General features: G+C 37.2%; 1 protein-coding gene and 1 long non-coding RNA gene across 3 annotated transcripts in view; one reads left to right on the forward strand and one right to left on the reverse strand.

Moving 5' to 3' along the window:
- zeb2a (zinc finger E-box binding homeobox 2a) overlaps positions 1-4,071 on the reverse strand; it is a 48,943-nt gene extending 44,872 nt beyond the window's left edge. Inside the window, exon 1 of one of the 2 annotated variants that reach the window (XM_052564832.1) lies at positions 3,678-4,071. In XM_052564832.1, coding sequence (XP_052420792.1) covers positions 3,678-3,801 — 124 coding nt within the window. In that variant the 5' untranslated portion in view covers positions 3,802-4,071. The remainder of the gene's footprint in view (positions 1-3,677) is intronic. The other variant, XM_052564833.1, reaches the window with a different exon arrangement.
- Positions 4,072-5,417: 1,346 nt separating this feature from the next.
- Positions 5,418-9,037, forward strand: LOC127964588 (uncharacterized). The gene is made up of 2 exons (XR_008155077.1): positions 5,418-5,566; positions 8,571-9,037. It is a non-coding gene; the product is annotated as an uncharacterized LOC127964588 (long non-coding RNA).
- Positions 9,038-20,006: the final 10,969 nt, after the last annotated feature.

The following is a 20,006-nucleotide window of genomic DNA, read 5'->3' on the forward strand; positions in this document are numbered from 1 at the left end:
GACTAACACAATAATGGATGTCTTGTCTGTCAGTGAAAAGGCACAGGCGTTTGGCCCCTGACTGGATGTTTTGTCTCACTTTGTGAAAGCGATGGACTGGTAGAAAGTGTCTGTCCTGAGAGTGGCATCTGTCCCGCCACCCATACAAATCCACAGATCTCTAAAGACCAACGTCTCGTTTCTCTTATCTCTATATCTGGGTCGTTGGCTTATCTTAAACATGGCAGATGTATGTCATCTTTAGGGGTGGTGAGAAAAAAATATAAACATAGGAAACTAGACAAAATGAGTGAGCTAAAATTGAGCCTGTGATTTGGCTACAAAGTGACAACATAAACAACTAACACCTAACGTCTGTCGCGACACTTTAAAAATGGATTCTGCATAGTATCAAGCACTTGTGATATTTCTTTTGGGTCCATAAAACAATCTGCTGCTCACCCCTCCATTCCACTGGCCCCCAGATCCCATCCAATACACACACACTAACTTGTTTTCGCTCACTCAATTCTTGCTAACCTTATCAGTGTCTCTCTTTTTTTGTCTCTCAAAGTCCCTCCCTATTCTCTCTCTCTCTCTTTCTCTCTCTCTCTCTCTCTCTCTCTCTCTCTCTCTTGTCTGCTATCCGGCCGTTAATAGTTCCAGACTGGCCTCCAGTAACATTATCTAGCCATTAGTGCCCCCTTCGGCTGGGGCAGTTGACCAGTGTAGGTAGCGTAACCAAGGGAGTTTAACAATCGCAAAGAGGCACCAAAGTTATGTCACCCTACCTCTATACCTCTAGCTCTAGATCATAATTTCCACCTTTTCTCTCCTCACTTGCTTGCTCTTGCTCTCCCTTTCTCCTTTCTCTCTTGTGCTCTTTTCATCTCTGGCTTTGGGATGCTGAAAGCGAGAGAGTGGCCTGGCGGCAGTGAAAGGGCTGAATTGTGATTAAGAAGGAGGAGAGGAGCTCCTTTTCTTTGTTCTGCCCTCGGGGGTGTTTACTGAGGGGGTGTGTGGTGGAGGAGGGAGAGAGGGAGGGAAAGAGAGAAAGAGAGAGAGAGAGAAAGAGAGAGAGAGAGAAGGAAAGGGGGTGGCTTAAACATGGCATAGCAGATATGAAAGGCATTCAGGTCAGCACAGATGATGGTACTGCTGGAGAGCTACTTGAGATTGGTGTGTACATGTGTTTTAGAGAGCGAGATCTGTATTTGTAAATGATGTGAATAATTAATTCAGAGAATTTATGTTTTTTTTTTTTTTTTTTTTTGACGTATTTAGTAGGAAGTGGTTAAAGAAGAAGAGTGAAAGGTATCTGCTGCAGCTGCATTCACAATGGCCCGGTTGTGTGCATTACGTGCCAAAGACAGTACACTAGACACCCTGGTACTGCTGATTATAAGAGCATGCCAATGAGATGCCCCAATGACAAGCCATTGTCTTAGCGCTTTGTTTCGGTGAACCTGCTAGCCTCTTTATGGCATCCGAACAAATATCACACAATGTTCCTTTCATAGAAACAAGTGATTTAATCTGTTAACTGCTGTGACTCAATGCAGTGACTTCTCACAAAGGCTTCTGACCATTTGTATTAGCAGCTCCGCATTGGTTTCTAAACAAGCCAAAAAAACAAGAATGAATCACAAAGAAATTCTAAAGTGACAGCTGTTGAAGACATCATAGACAAATTATGCCTAATAACAGGAAAAACCTGAGAGAAATTAAAAACCAATGCGGCTGAGCATTACAACAAGCTTACAGTGCTCAAGAGAACCACGGCAATCTACAGAACGCTGCAACTTTATAGTCTTGCGCCTCTCTGACAGTTTTGTCAAGCTGGCCCTCACAGCTGGATGTGACGTGCTGTGAAAAAAACGGGGAGGTTGGGGGTGTGGGAGGGTAAATGACAACCACAACACAACTGCAGCCAGAGAGCGGATCGAGTTTCACATAGGGCCTAATGTGACCTCCCATTGGGCCCTCAAAACAGCGGGGTGGAGCCGGTGCGAGAGAAGAGGACCTGAACTACAAACTATACATTTGGATTAATTATTTAACGAATCTGTCATTCTAATATTCAGTAACTTGGGTAAAATGTGTATTTTTTTATTTCAATTATATATATATATATATATATATATATATAATTAATTTACTGCGTTAATGAGGCAATAGTAACGTAAACAATCTAGTTTTCAAACTTTCAGTAATAAATGGTGAAGGATCATTTAAAATAATAATAAATTCAGCTGTATAATTTTACGGAATTATATCTATGTTTAAATGTGCAGATTTAAAATTGAAAAGTATTATTAATATGTGTGTGTTTTATTTGGGCTATATTATTTACATTTATATTATCACGGCCTGTTAAGACGATTCAAAACATTTTACACAACTCACGTTCCATACAACACTCGTTTAGCCATCGCTCGATACATAGGCTATTATTTCTCTAGTCCTTACTTATCCTCCTCAAATAGCCTACATTTTGTCATTAAAAATAATAAAAAGGGATAGTTTCCCTAAAAGTTAAATAAGTGAGAAATAATGTTTGCCTTAGCAAATAATTTCAAACAACATCTGAAAATAATCCTAAACTCAACATGATGCGTTGTGTTTCAATCCGAAACAAGAGAATCACCAATTAACCGCTTCACTCATTTTTGCCCCTATTAGAAAATAAGTTTCAAACCATCGAGTTTATTTAATGTCATACTCTCCGCTAAAAGGTTACATTGATTTTTTATAAAATCAACAGAACGCGTTTAATAAAGTCTCGTGATCAAGCATAGCTAACAGAGTCCGGGATTATATGTAAATGCTAATACCAAAATAACCAAATCATTATTTGCATTTATTTGCATAAAACACAGATTGAACAATATAATCAGAAGTATTTAAAAAATATATGAATTTTCCGATTAAAATAAAATATTTTCCTCTAGCAAAAATAATAGATATATATATTATCAATAAAATAAATACAGGACAGCGTGAATGATATGCTGAAGATGAGTTTGTTTTTCTTTGTGTCTAAAATGCTCCTCAGGCCACTAATGGCACCAGGACTTTTTTAGCACTTTTTTTCCCAGATAGGATTCCAACAAAAACATTAGTCACTTAATTTTGCTTCAATTATACCTTCAATACAAACCAAAAATCATGTGTTCAATAAGTCATAACACTTGTGACTACTTATAAATTAAGAGTAGTGCCCCAACACATAACCTGTAACCATACAGCAGTACTTAACTCCTTTACAACTCCAGCAAAGACAGACGTCCATAACAAGTATAACTGTATAACTTTTACAAATCACATACAACTTAAAGCAACTTTCTTAAGCATTTAAAGGTATTTTAGAGCCGGATTGTGCCAACAGAAGACACGCGAGCGCGCACGCACGCTCACACACATAACGGTTTTGTGCCTGTGAGATAATAGACGCTCACATCTGAACTCTCCCTCTAACTCTTACTCTGCTACAACTTAAACATTTCCACGGCGATGAAAACACTTTAAACCGGTAGACTTCTACCTTAAGCACACACGAGAATAGTTTGCCGCTGAGTTTTCCGCACTTTTGTGTACAGCGATTCGTTTGACAACGCACAATCTCACCCAAATCCAACTGTTTTAAAGACGCGAGAACAAGCCGGAGTTCAGTTTTTCGCCAAAAGTCCCTTTCTTACCGTTCTTTCTCCTCGGGTTGGCCTGTTTTCTCCTCTTACACCGGGGACCCTCCGCCATGATCTCCTGCTTCATTGATAAGAGTGGGTCAGATGGCAGCAGTCCGCATGGGCTCCGCTCCTTCATCCAAGATCTAGCAACCAACACACACACGGCAACAATTGGACTCTCAGGGCAGGAAGGAGGATGTGTGTCGCTCACAGGAGAGCAAATTATATTTTGGGGGTAGAGTGACTGAGAAGTCCGAATGAAGTTATCCAGGAGGGTTTGTTTAGAGGGACCGTGAGCGTCCTGCGCGTCGTCTGTTCTTTTGAAGTGTGTGTGTGTGTGTGTGTGTGTGTAAGATCGGACAGCAGAGCGTGAGTGCGCGAATGAAGGGGGACGGACACACCGACACCTTCAAGTCACCATTAAGCATGTGCTGTGCTTATAAAGCATTTCACAGAATGAGATTACAATTAAAGTTTTCGGCAACTTGTGTTAAGTGGAAATGCTTTATGTAGTGTGATATTTTCCCCCTCTGTCAGCTTTAAGTTTTTATCATCTAATCTTGTGGGCTAGTTTGTAAGTCTGATAAATGTTAATATTGGCTTCGTAATTTCTGCTGCCTGACCGAATTTAATTTAGTATATTTACTTTGGTCATTAAAATCCCGTTCACGTTTTAAAATACTAAGACAAACTGTTTATTACTTATTAAGCATTATTTGGTTGTATATTCCTTTTAATTAAAAAAAAAAAGAAGAAGAAAAAAGTAACTTAACAAATGCATGCTACAGTCTTCTAATAACTGCTTATAATTTATCGTACCTACATCTGAAATCTTTAATTGTCAGCTTATCTGATGTAGCTAATAAAACCTGCAGTATTGTGCAGGCGAATAATAACAAGAAAAACAACACGGAATCCAAACATGATAGACAAGCAAATAAAAAGCTACATTACCCTTTCATCACAGCAAATGTAAGACTTGGAAAATTTGTGGATGCTGATGATAAAAATTTAAATGATTATTGTTTAGCTCATATTTGCAATTAAATTTGTTTTACATTTTTTAACTAAAAGTCATGTACCTAACATTTAAAATAAGACTGAAGAGATTCGGAACAGAAAAAAAGGTTTTTATGTTGTTGTCTAACGGGAAAGCATCCGTTTATGAGAGACGCGTAAACATGCACTAATAAATTTCGCGAGCGACATCATCATCATCATCATCAGCAGCCCTGCATGAAGCTGCCGGTGTGTCAGCATCCATGAGGCGCGCGCACCTTTCTCACCTGCGCCAGCTGAAGCCAAGTTGATTGCAATCGCATTTTCGGGAGGGGGTTCAAAAAGTAAAATAGGGTGTATAAAAAGCATCCACAAGGACTCAAGTACAGACGAAACAGGCTCACCTACCCGATTTTATATGAAAATCCCCCAAAGTGCCGGTTAGAAGGGAGGCAAACGCCACAGAGATGTTTGGAGCGCTGAGGAGGACTATGCTCTATAATGAGGGACCGTTATTCCTGATGGACAGGTTTGGACTGATCTCTGTGAGCCACAACACGGAACAAACCTGAGGACGCACTGACGTGTTCCGCCTCTTCAGATGACATTTCTGCGCTCTCTCTTTTACTTTTGCGCTCCGAGACTCTGACACACACGCCACCTATCTTTACACGGCGGGATAGATGGAGAAACACTGAGGTCGTCTGATGAGCCACATCAGGTGCTCGCGTCTGTCGTTCTGCAACACAGGTGGGACTTTGGAAAGGTGAGGCGGTGGACATTCTATCCTGTAAGCGGAACAGAGCAAGAAAGGTTACAACTCGATTATCGACCATTTCATCTTAAGGAAGAGGAGCAGAAAAGAAGCAGGAGAGGCTGCCGGTGCTGCAGTGATCTGACAGGTAGCTCACCTGTGTGTGGTGTGTGCGTGCGCGCGCTCTTTCACCTGGCATTTCATTGTCTTGCGCGGTGATGTATGTTGCATATTTGCACGCGTATGTGATGCACTGTATAAAATGCGGGCTGTTCACGGGCTCCAGGGTGCACAGCGCAATTAAAAGTGATAGTGACTTTATGTTTGGCTACATATTTGGCTACATGTCATCATTGCAGCAGGCGACCAAGTATCATTTATTTACACCAAAATCTAAGCTATTACAAGAAATCTCGATATTTTTTTTTTCAAACGTTCTCCCCCTTTACTCAGCTGTTTTTAGCTCTTAATCTTTCATTTTAATACAATACTCCGGGATTTATTGAAGGCATTGTGATTGGTACAATATGAAGAAATTTACCCTCCCTAAATTCATGCAATTGTTTTTTTTTTTTTTTATGGATTGCTAATTGACCAATAAAATGTCAGTGCTATTTGATGTACTCATTAAAGACCAATTGGATTTCACTGGAGGCGTTTATATTAATCGATGCATTTTAGAAATTGCTTGAGCATTGCGCACTAGCTTGGAAATCCCTCTTAATTCACATGACGCCTCTTATAATAATAACAAAAACAACAGTAGTAATGATAATAATAATATTAACATTATAAATAAAACATTTTATTTTTAATACATTGACACTATTCAATAATACATGGGAACACTAGACGCGGATTTCACTCCCTTTTTCTATTTCCCCTCCTCCTCATGCACCTTTTTTTTTTTTTTTTTTTTTTTTTTTTTACGAAAGTATGTTTGTGCCTCTGTATAGTGTAGCGTGAAATAGTCGAGAGAATAAATTCCCTACCTAGGAATATATTTGTGTCGATAATTTTATTTTTTTATTTTTTGTATTCTGAGACACTATGACCTATTTTCTGGAGAAGTAAACGAAAGAATCCAGTATAACAAGGACGGTGCTCAGCTAACCGTTCTGTGTGTGCTGTTGTGTCAATTGGCAGCATAAGTTCTGCTGTATTACTCATTCACTTTGACTGGAATCAGCTCCCCTCGCGAGATTTCTCACTAATACATTCCGAGGATAAAACGGCATATATTCAATTCCTGATTCTCCTACTGCCATTCACAATGATAGAAACCAACGTGACCTCATATTCTTACGTTTCACCCACATACTTCTGTTCCCAAATGATCCCTTTGTCTCATTTATAATAATATTTATCTGGTCTCTTCGTCGTTTGCCCTAAATTTAGTTTTCTTGAATTGTTAGGACTTAATCATTAATGCTAATTAGATATTAGTTTTGGCATCACTGAAAAAAAGGAATGTTTAAAAATAAAAATAATAATATAAAAGATTGAATAAATTCTGTCAATTATTGATCGTGTGAAATTGCAGATTTTTTTTTTAAATATATATTATTATTATTATTATTATTATTATTATTATTATTATTAACCACTGACAAGCCAGTGAACGTTGAGAACAAATCAAACTATCACAGCATTTCCTGAGAGCAAAACTTCCTGTTGCATCATCAGTCTGGGGGAGTTTACTTGTTTTCACAAAACTTGAGAGCAGAGAATGAAATCCTCTCTTCAATAAATACAGCTTTACCACCAATGTTTGACAGGACTTTAGAGACCACTGTCATTGATCTTTCAGATGGAAAAAGTCAAGGGAAAGGCCAAACAGTCTTTTCCAGTACTGAACAACTAGGCCTGATTTTGCCACAAAAACACAGAAAATGGACTGCTGACAAAACACCTGTGGGCGTAGGATGGAAAGAGGGAAGTTCTGCCTCGTCATCTGCAGTGCCATTAGCCCCTCACGTAGACGAGAGTGACACGGTTTAGTCTAGGCAAAGTTAGTTTAAAATCAGCAAATTCTTGGAAATATAAAAGAGAACTGAGAGAATGAGTCAACAAAAACCTGAGGAAAGGTTTACCATACTGTGACCACGTGAGCTCCTAGTCACCTCCCCAACACCAACACACACACACATACACAGTGTTGCCTAAGTACATCTTGCAACATTGCAAGAGACACAATCTCTGTATAAACTACCCACCAGGGTGAGACACTGGAAAAAAAAAAATAATAATAAAAAAAGTTTTTCCACTGTACACAATGCATTTTATTAATATAGCATGTGTTGCAGTCTGACACCACCATACGAAGAACAACTACTTTGGAATAACTGACTTATTCTTCAAACTACTTTCATGACACCTATGATGTAGCCCTGTCCCATATTTAAATTGTCACCACTCTCGCTCCATCGCGCTGCACCCGTTCCACCCCCTCTGCGTCTGGGCCGCTCTACGTCTCAGGACAATGGATGTCTGCATGTGGCGAGGGTCCTGCCTGACCTATTGTCAGTTTAGCATGGGGAGACTCTAGGTGCAGGTCAAACGAGACGGGGGCCCTTGATGTGCTTGCAGACGGACACAAACATCCCTCCCCTGCGTCCCACAAGCATGACCTAATCCAACTACAACCGCTGTCAACATAAACACATGACTAATCGGAGTGCATCTATGGCAATAATACCAGTCTAAGTGGAAAAGAGAAGAGTGGGGGAGCGCTTTGGCCTAATCCTGAGGGGGGAAAAGTACAGATTAATAATAGACCTTGGAAATATAACACTATTTTGGGGAGGGGAGGTCAGGGCTTGGTTTCACCTAAAACTGAGTGAGTGATATGCAGGGGCATATGGTTACTCTATCAGCTTACAAAATAAAGGAGGATTAGTGCTTTTGGACGAGGTTCTGTGATGTGATTACACTTGTGTCTTAGAAAAAAACTTGCATTAAGGGGCTATTAATTGTGTAACGATCTCGACCGAGGCTTATAAGTCATTCTAACATCAAGTCTTGTGCTAAAATAACTTCAGTGTCTCATTTTTTGTATTGAAAAGTGAGTGCATTATGGTCTATATGCATTTATGCACACTATGGTTTGTTGACCTGAACATAACGCAGACTCTTCATTCCAAATCTCACAGTGTACAGCAGGACTGTGACCTCCTGACCCTCTCTGAAAGACATCAGGACTGCACAGATGGGAGGCACACCTTAACCCCTGTATGATTCACTTTCGTTCTGATCACTGCTTTAATATGGTGCAACAGCTCTTTTCCTGACCAGGTTCCTGTTTAGAGGCCTTCCTGTAAATGTCATGTGTTTCCATGAATAAATCAGACTTTATGACTACACAATTGCAACATTTCTAAGTGCTAGCACTTGCTTAGTGTAACTTAATTGTACCATCAAAATGTTTGCTTTTAGTTTTAAATTACCGGAATAATATCATATGTGCATATGTATATGCACATATGATAAGAGAAATAACAGTACATATGAGAACAGTCCTTTTTTGGTTATACTGGTTTGATGGCAAATATATAGCTAGTGCTGTCAAATGATTAATCATGATTAATTGCATCCAAAATAAAAGTTTTTGTTTACATAATATATGCGTGCACTGTCTATTTTTAGGATGTATGTATAAATACACACACTATATATATATATATATATATATATATATATATATATATATATATATATATATATATATATATATATATATATATATATATATATATCATAAGATTAAAAATATATACATCTGAATATTTTCAAAATATATACTGTTTTGTTATTTCACATTCCGACATACTGTGAATGTATAAAGCCAATTTTGAGAAACACGGTTGCAATTATGAAATAAAAAGTCACACTGTGTGATACAAAATCATAATTAAGAGATATAAAGTTGCAATTTTAAAAAGAAAGTCACATTTGTGAGAATTTTATTTTATTTTATTTTTACTCTACAAGGTAAAAATGGGCATCCATATTGATATCAGCTATTTCCGACATGATCTGACGTCATATTCCCACAGCAACATGTACGGTGCTGTCTGTACAGGATAATTAAAACAGCATTATGTCTTTTACTTTTAGTACTTGTTATGTTTTTACCCATAGAGCCTCAGATTGGACCCCCCACAGCCTACCGGATTTGGACCCCCCAGCAGGCAGAGGAGTATGATGTAGTGGGTTAAGCCAAATGATACATTTTACTTGCCTGTGCCCCACTATTTGATCGCTGTAATTCCACCAATCCATTTATCCTACCATCCCTCCATCCTTTACCCCTCCTCCTCTAATTCATCTTCAGATTAAGGTAGACCAAATGTCACCACTGGAGATTACCGTACCTAGTAAGTTATTAACATTTATGGCCAATGGAAGGATTAGTATACCTAGCTGGCTATTAGAGTCAGAGGTCCGGCGAGTCGGTGACTAATGTGAGTGTCACGAGCAAATGCAGCGCAGTCTGGGCTGAAACCCAAACTTCAACACCTGTCAGGAGTCAAGGGTGTTTGCTGTGCCTCCACACACCTGTTGTGGGTCTATCAAACTGTGGGGCCCGCGTGATTCGTGCCAGGTGGTGACATTCAGATGCACGTTTACACACACACACACAACACACACGTATGCATGCAGACACACATACGCACAATCATGAGCTCCCTGACAGGATGCCTAACATAAGCTGTATCTGTAAATCCCTGCCACAACACACCTACGCTCAATTTTTCTTGGCAGATGATGTCAGTGGAACAAGACAACTCCTTTTTTTGAACCAAGAAATTGTTACTTTTAAAATTTGAGAATTTATAAATGATCTAGTAAACCAAACCTACATTAAAAAAATAGATAAATAAATGGTTTTAATGTCCCATATGTAAACACAAACTAAAATGATCATCTTTTAATATATGACGGTAAATAACCGGATTTGATCTAAATTGAATGAAAATGCATTGTAAATCTGGTAACTAAAGAAAATAAATCAAAATGCAATTAGGTAGGAAAATGTTTTGTTGTCTTAATTAATTAAAATGCAGGCACCTACAATGGAAAATATGAATAATCAACAAAGGGCAAGTACTGTAACAAGAAGAAGACACACACTACAGACCACAAGTTGGAGAGTCTAGACGCAAGATGCCACAAGGTCTTCTGACTGAGCTGTAGAATGGTCATCAGTGCCGGAGTGGTGAAGCAAGTTGTGATACTTCTTGGTGACTCAAAGACTGACAATGCTGACATGAACCACGGCAGCAATTTAGTCATTTTAGCTATAAAGGATTGTCTGAAAGTAAAAGATGATATATAGGATATTTACCAAGAAATATCTAATGCACAGACAATTATGTTTATAAATCAAAGAATTGCAGTTAATGATATGCTGAATAAAATTTGAATTTGAAAAACTCAACTGATGTGTTTTACTGACCTTTAGTCTGGATTGCATGAATTCATTTACAATGAGACATCTCTGGTACATGGTTGTTTTATTTTCTGTAGAACTAAAATCTAATAATTGAGAATTATAACTATGTCATGCAAATACAGGTTATATAAATGTATTTCCAGTTTGAAAAAAAAAAAAAAAAAACTCACATTTGAAATATTTTTAATGGCACAGTGTAGTCTATTAGTGTTCACCTCAATGAGTCACACCTTGCTCATCATTGTTCTGAAAGAGAGATGGGAGTTTTCTGTTCTCTTCATACTGACAAACGAGAAAAGTGATGTGAGGGGGAGCCACACAAGCTGCAACAGTCTGCAAAAGTTTTAAAGTTGAAAGTTTTCTAGTTCAAATACAATACAATAGTACATTGTATACAATACATTGGTACAATAGTAAAGAGGTATTGATTTTTATTTTATTTTATTTTATTATTATTTTGTTTAATCTTTGAAAAATTAAGTTTATTTTTTTATTATTATTAAAAAAATAAATATGATAAAATATTAAACAAATATGATAAAATTGCTAACAAATGACAAAATAAATATTTGAATTAAGATAAAAAAGAGGAACACATATAATTAGCAGTGCAAACAGAAAAACACAATTGTGCATAACAGCAGGAAGTATAGAAAAAAAAATATGTAACCTGTAGCAAGTGTTCTTGAGCAAATGAACCTACTGAATTGTGCTACAAAGGTCATGATTATGTGGAAAAGGTAATGAAACCTTTTACTGAAAAATATTCAATATTAGCTGACAAAGCTGAATTTTTAATTGTAAAGTATCTGTAACTTATAATTGCATTGAAATGCCCATGAGCTTGAGCATTTTATTTTTATTATTTTTATTATTTTTGCTGTACTATTTAAAAAAATAGATATAACAAAACCTAATATAAACAATTTAATAAAATAAACATATTTAGTTTTAACAACTTTTCTTAGATTTAACAATGTCTACCCTTTCGTGTGTTCATGGCTTCTGACCTCTGAGTTATTACTTAGAACAATGACTGATTTAAAGAAGAAATGATTGTTTTTTACATCTGTCCACAGTTATACTGGAAAGAAAGAGAATACTAAGTAACATCAGTTTTGCTTTCAAAATTTGCAATGTGACTACGCATTTCAAAACTCAATGCAAAGTGAAAAAAGAGGAACATGATCCATCTTTGAAAAGATTCTTTGAATAAAAGTTACAGTAACTTGTTGCCAACCTCAGGGGAAGTTATTATGAATAGGTTGAGAAATGAACATGCATTTCACATTCATATTTCAAAGCTATTACAAGATCAACTAGCAAACAATTATAAACCAGACAACAAATTTGACTGCTAAACCTGCGCTAAAGAAGTTTAGTTCATATTGTTGTCGGTTAGAAGACAGAGGTAAAGACAGTTGAGAGAGGAAATATTCGAGTAATATCACTTAAAGTGACACAGAAGCCACAATGAGTTCAGAATCGTAATCAATGGTGCCCAGAGTGATGTGTCGAGCTCCTGTCAGGCAGACAAAGAGACAGGCTGTCAGGTCAGGGCTAAATTTACTCTTGAGCTGGTCTCTGGTGTTTCCTCAGGCCTGTCATAGCTGCCCTCAGGTTTGCCGATAAAGAAGGCCGGATACTCAAGTGTCTTGACAAGTCTGACAAAGGATAGAAACTGTAGGTTGGAGCGTGTGTGTGTGTGTGTGTGTGTGTGTGTGTGTGTGTGTGTGTGTGGACAGTGTTGGTGTGCAGCGTCCCTGAGCTCGAGAGAAGAATGATATACAGGAAATCTGCTCTCTCCAGATGTACTGAAAGAGCATGGAAAGCCATTTGTCCTTCTGATAGGCATTTATAAAGCTCACATATTTCCAAGAACCGCTGAGACTGTAAGCACCTGTGATCGATACAAGCGCACCACTTGATTACCTCCAGACTTAATTGTTGTTGTTTAAAGGGATAGTCAATCCAAACATCACATTTCTGCCATCATTTATTCACCCTCATGTGGTTCCAAACCAGCATGACTTTCCTTTATTTTGTTGAACAAAATTCCGTACAGCACGGTTAATTTTGTCTATACAATGAAAGTCAATGGGGTCCAATGTTGTTTCATCGACCCCATCATTCAAAATGACTTATTTTGAGTTCTACAGAATAATGAATGTCAGGTTAGGAACAACATGAGGGTCAATAAATGATGACAGCATTTTCATCTCTAGCATCATAGCATTGTATGCAAGCATATGAGCACGAAAGCGACTAGGTATAAGATACATTGATGATGTTACACTGAAAATACAACACATACTAGTGTTGCGTTACAAATTTCAGCATTACTGGGTGCTTTAATGGACATGTGCTGACCTTTTTTTTTTTTTTTTTTTTTTTTTTTGAATTTGAATTTGAATTTGAATTTGAATTTAGTATATGTGAGGTGAAGTAAAGATCATGTTCCATAAAGATATTTTGTAAATTTACTACCATAAATATAAAAAAGTAATAATTTTTGATTAGTAATATGCTTTCCTTAGGACTTAATTTGGACAACTTAAAGGCGACTTTCTCAATATTTAGATTTTTTTCCCCCTCAGATTCCAGATTGTACTATCCTAACATACAATACATTAATGAAAAGCTTATTTATTCAGCTTTCAGATATATAAATCAAATTTTCCCAAAATTATGACTAGTTTTGTGGTCCAGGGTCACATATAATTGGATGTAATGCAAAATTTACTTTGGACCCACAGCCCTCAATCAAGACTGAAATTTGTGCCTTCGTAGTAAAAAAATTTGGGCACCTCTGGTGTTAGCCATATTCTTTTACATTCAGTTTTCTCTTTCAGCTCAACTACTGTCATGGCAGAGTAACAGTTTGAAAGAAAATCCTGCTGAGCAAGTTAGTTAAAGATGGAATGTTTATAGCTGGCCACCTGAATAATAACACATCTGGTTTAAAGAGAAAAGCATTTGGATGTAACCCTACTGTAATACCCCCCTTGAGTATTAAAGTGTGTAACTGCCTCAGACAAACCAATAGTTCTTAAACATGAGCACCTTATGGTCTAAACACATAGACCATAAACGAAATGCATCTGGAAGTACACAAGCAATTCAAAGGTGACATAAGTTCAAATGTGACTTCCCCTATGATTTTCTTTGTCACATACTTCTTCCTTTCCTTCTCTTTCTTTGCCACATGTGCCCGTATTTGACCCTATAACTTCAGTGAGCTTTGGCCCTGTGTTGGACCTTTAATCGGTGCTCAGGAAACAGCAGAACTAATCTTCTTGGGGAAACAGTGAGGTGAAGTCTGGTGAGCCGAAGAGGGAAGTCTGCAGGAAGTGACCAGCCTCTGATTACTGTACACACGGCTGTCACGGCCGTCATCACCTCCCCCGCTACACTTAGAGTGTGTGTTGTGCGTAGTTACCTTCTCCCTTTCGTACCCTCTCTATGTGTGTTTGTGCGAAAGAAAGTGTTTGAACTATTTCTTACGGACATTTACTGTCAACACCTTACTTGCGTTGTGTGTGCGTTGAATGAGGCGAGGTATGGGGCTCATTATCAATGGCCTGCTCAAAGGGAAATGCATTTAACTGTGAAAGTCAAGCAAAGTTTCAACATAATGTACTTGAAAATACATCTATTTCCTATAAGTATAGTTCAAATCTGTTAACATATTTACAGACATGTGGCTTAAGATTTACTGGTATAAAAATTATAATTTAACATTATTTGGAGTACTTGTGCACAATGCACATTTCTTAATATTATTAAAATGTGTTTTATTGTCACTATTGAAGATGAAATTGGTCTTTAAATGCAATTTAGCAGACTTCAAATATACTGTACCAGTCTACCAGTATACTAAAAGTACAACTGCAGGATAATTTTATTAAGTATATAAATAGGTAAAGGTATATACATTTTGGAAGTGTATATACAATTTGGATTAGACTTAGCATAAAATAAATGTATTTAGTAGTATATTTAATTTTCACTATAGGGACCCCTTTAATCTAACACGCTGCAAATAATATTTGGCACATTACTATATATATATATATATATATATATATATATATATATATATATATATATATATATATATATATATATACACACACACCTTAATGTACACCTGACTATAGATTTATTGATTTATTTATTGTATTTTAACATTTTTGCATCTCAAAGTAAGTTTGTCAGAGAAAATGTATCCAGGTCTTAAATATATGTTACATATTAGTGAACTGTCAAAGTAAACCATTCAAACTATTCTGCTAAGGACTACTTATTGTAAAATTATTATATTATAATATATAAAAATATTATACAATTTTATACAAAATTGCAAGATGTACTGTAGGAAAGTAACCTGATACTAACCAGAGAATAATGCAGTGTGTCTGACTTATTTTCTACATTGAATTTTATGGTGATATTAACTTTTACCTATTATTCCTTCTTAAGAAATCGATTGACGTTCAAGATTTAAGACAGAGCATGTTTTAATAGGTCTTATTTTTATTTTTTTTTATTATCCATTCACTGCAACAAATGCGGTACATCAGGCCCTTTATCTGTTTATTCAGTTGTCATGTTCATATGTTAACTGTAAACATATCTAAGAGTGGTATAGAAAATCCTGTCAAAACCATTAGAAAAACAACACAACAGAAAAGACACTGCCTTGATGAAATGTCAGCTCTTTTGTAGAGCACATCGACTGCCACAACAAGGCGAGGATGCATGTTTGATCCCTCCCGCTGTTGTCTGAAGCACCGCAGACGCAGAAAGATAGAGACAGCGAGAGACTGAAAGACTGCGAAAGAGGCCGCAGAGAGGATTAGGTTTACCTGTGAGGGGCCTGTCAGGTAGATTTAGCAGCAGAGATGATAAGCGAGGGAGTGTGTAGGAGGACGAAAGCGGGAATGAATGAGCGTTTCACAGCGCTGTCGGGCAGACAGAAGAATCAGACACTATTTCTATCACAACATCAGGTTAGTCTGTCAGAGAGGAGTTTGACCGAGTTAAACAGGATGTCACGTTATCAGGGACTGCTGAAGGGAGTGAGGGAGAGCGAAAGGGAAGAGGAAAGATAGAATGTAGTTATGTACTTGAAACTGACCAGAGCCACAGCCGCTGGCTCAGAGCACCATGGGAAGAGGTTAGAAGTGATAAGCTAATAATGTTCGGTTTACAGCAATGCTCCTAAATATTCCTTTAAAAATGCTACACTATCATGAGAAAAGAACAACTGAAATTATTACATGTAAGCTATTATGTCGGCAATTTATTTATGGGGGCTTCAGTCTTCCTGTTTTTCTTCTGTTTTTATGCATTTCCCTTATTGAAGCGACTGCAGTAATTTTTCTTTTTTAGGATATTTCACTTTGATTTCTTCCTTGATACACTTAACAAGTGAATGAGGGCCTGTAAAATGTTTCTAAAATAATAAGTCTCTTACGCCCACCGAAACTGCATTTATGCATCATATAATTCATGTAATTTACTGCTGTGATGTCAAAGCTGAACTCACCATCATGTCTCTCAACATGTTTTGTTGTTCCAAAACCATTTGCTGTTCTATATTCTCGGGAACACACATAAAACATTTCTAAATATTTAAACATAAATTTTTTTTATCAACTATGGGTTATGAAGCAACAAAATACCCCATTTTCAAAGTCTTCTGAAGCCATGTCCCGGCTTTATGTGAAGAATATAACACAGTTGTTAAGTTCATTCTAAGTTACTGTTCCTGACACCTAAAAAAAAAAAAAAAAAAAAATATCCCAAGATTTGACCTCATGATACAAACTTTGTTAACTGTGCTAATTAAAATTACCAAACTTGTACTTGCCTCAGGTCTAGACTTAAGTCACTGGCAGTCTGAGATTTACTTAACTAAGTTGACAAATACTCAACATTCAGTAATTAAACAAATTTTAGAAATTGTGGTTTTCCAGTGAGATCACTTTGCAGCTCAAGAATTATGGCTTTATTTTAGCTCTCAGTGGGAACAGAAGACTTCATAATTTAAGCACAAAAAAAAAAGGACATGGAAAAGTGTTTTGCTGTCAAGTTTAGAGCGATTTTCATCATTACAGCAAATACGTCTGCACAGTGGACATATTTGTAACAGTGTATGTAATTTTGGATGTGTGTGTTATGTGTTATTTCAATTTAAGACTGGGATGCTGTGGCAGGTCATGTTAATGCTGTCAGTGCTGCTTTGGTTTATGTCCATCTTCCTGGAAGCTCCGCCTCCCCATCACCACTTAAGATAGCCCTTCAAATGTCTCCTGTACTCCGCTGTGTTCCTCTCAGATGTTTTCCAGAACAGTTACAAACAGCATTCATCGTTGTGATACCTGAGAATGCTCCTGTGGCTCATACATTTACATGACCATATGTATTACACATTTATCATGTATTATAAATATACAGTATATAGATAATGGAAATATAGTTAATACAGACGATTAATAACATTATTAACATTATTAACAGCAATTATTATATGATGCAGTCACACTTGTAGCAATATTTGTTAGTTCTGTTTGTTGATTCAGGGTTAGCATCATCTGAGGTCCTCTGAGGGGTCAGCATCATCTTTTCTCAGGTGTTCTGGATCCAGACTGGAGCTTGTGTAAATCCTAATTAACATAGAAACAAATAGAGACATCATCAGCATAGCTGCTGTTTCATCAAAATAAAATTAATTAGTTTAACCCAAGCTAAAGAATAAGAATGTGCATTTGATCAGATACAACTGCAGTCACAATTCAAGAGATACTTTATTTAAATGCTTGGTGAAAGAGATGCGTATTTAATCTAGATTTAAACAGAGAGAGTGTGTCTGAACCCTGAACATTATCAGGAAGGCTATTCCAGAGATTGGGAGCCAAATGTGAAAAAGCTCTACCTCCTTTAGTGGACTTTGCTATCCTAGGAACTACCAAAAGTCCAGCGTTTCGAGACCTTAGGGTGCGTGATGGATTGTAACATGGTATAAGGCTAGTAAGGTCTGCAGGAGCTAGACCATTTAGGGCTTTATAAGTAAGTAATGATAATTTGTAACTGATTTGGAACTTAATAGGTAGCCAGTGCAGAGACTGTAAAATTGGGGTAATATGATCATATTTTCTTGACCTGGTAAGGACTCTAGCTGCTGCATTTTGGACTACCTGTAGCTTGTTTATTGAAGATGCAGGACAACCACCTAGAAGTGCATTACTATAGTCCAGTCTAGAGGTCATAAATGCATGAACTAGCTTTTCTGCATCAGAAACAGGTAACGTTTCTTAGTGTGGCAATGTTTCTAAAATGGAAGAATGCAGTTTTTGTAACATGGGAAATATGATTAATATATCTCTCTAATGTCTAATATAACACCCAGATTTTTGAATGTAGGAAGTAGCAGTGCATCCGTCTAGCTGCAAATTGTAATCTACAAGATTCTGTGGACTGTTTTTTGGTCCAAAAATTAATATCGCTGTCAAATCCGAATTTAATAGGAGAAAATTATTGGTCATCCAATCTTTTACATTTTTAACACACTCTGTTAGCTTAGATAATTTAGAAGTTTGATCTGGTCTCGTTTAGATATATAGCTGAGTATCATCAGCATAACAGTGGAAACTAATCCCGTATTTTCTAATAATATTACCAAGGGGCAACATGTATATTGAAAATAGAAGGGGACCTAGGACGGATCCTTGTGGCACTCCATATTTTACTGGTGATAAATTAGATGAATCCCTATTTAAATAAAATGGTAGCGATGGGACAGGTAGGATCTAAACCATCTTAGAGCCTGCCCTTGAATACCTGTATAGTTTTGTAATCTATCTATGAGTATGTCATGATCTATGGTTTCGAATGCAGCACTAAGATCAGGTAAAACTAGCAATGAGATGCAGCATTGATCTGACTCGAGAAGCAGGTCATTTGTAATTTTAATAAGTGCAGTTTATGTGCTATGGTGGGGCCTGAAACCTGAAACCTGACTGTTTAGAGTACTTACACACACACACCCGCAAAATCACATATAGGATTGATGTGAGCATTGAACCAAAATAAAGATCACATCAGGTCAAAGATTTCCTCTCATTTTTATAGTTACACTTCTTCATTGTACTTTTACAATGTAATGATCGTCTGATATGAACTGCTACAAGCACAGCTAATCCACAACTTCTACATAACTGTTAAAAAACTGTTAAACATCCCTTGATATCAGTGTTCCTGGCTTAAACTAGAGTCACATTACCAGTAATCCTGGGTCAGGTATTCCATTTTAACTGAAAACCCCACAGACTGAGCCAAAGAAAACTAGTACCAGGGCGGCTTTTGTGGGAGGGAAAAGGGACCCCTTTATGGCTGATTTTCTGGATACATATTACTTACCTTTAAAAAGCAGAGCTGTTCTCTAGGGACCCATCCAGGATCCGTCCAAAGTGTTAAGGCTATTGTGTTAACACACAGCTGGAAGCCACAGCTACTTCTGTCATCGGGGCCAGCTACAAATGTGTTTGTGTCTGGAACTCCCTGGCCAATTTCAAAAAACGCCCATAAATTAATGCTTATATTGAAGCAGGACTCATCTTCTGTTGACCCAGCTCATTTCACTACAGTAATGAAATTTCACTCCGTGACGTGGCGCCATGGACAGCCATAGCTTGTGTGAGCTTTAGAAGCGTAGAATATTGGCATAATGCTACATGTCTGAATGATTGAATGTCCTAGGTTACAGGTTTTTAATGATACATAAGATGAAGCCTCTTCTCTAATAACATAAGACTCCATTTTGACGCCAACATAATGGGCACTAAACACAAAAAAACAAGCGAGTGAGTAATATGCAAATGGATGGTATTGTTATAGAATGTGAAAGTTCTGACACTGCGTTTCGGAATGCACACCCATTATGACTAAACACTTTTGCTGTACAAAAATCATCCTAAAAATTGTTCAGATTATGAGGGCTGTGCCAGTCTTTTAGAGAACTGCACACTGGATGTCGTCACTCAAATTGTTTGTCTAGAAAACTAAGCTGATCTTGTGGCATCATTTTAGGGTCATGTTCCTGGCCTCCTGTTGTTCTTGGATCTTATCC

Source organism: Carassius gibelio, chromosome B9, assembly GCF_023724105.1.
Source record: "Carassius gibelio isolate Cgi1373 ecotype wild population from Czech Republic chromosome B9, carGib1.2-hapl.c, whole genome shotgun sequence".
Classification (NCBI taxonomy): Eukaryota; Metazoa; Chordata; class Actinopteri; order Cypriniformes; family Cyprinidae; genus Carassius; species Carassius gibelio.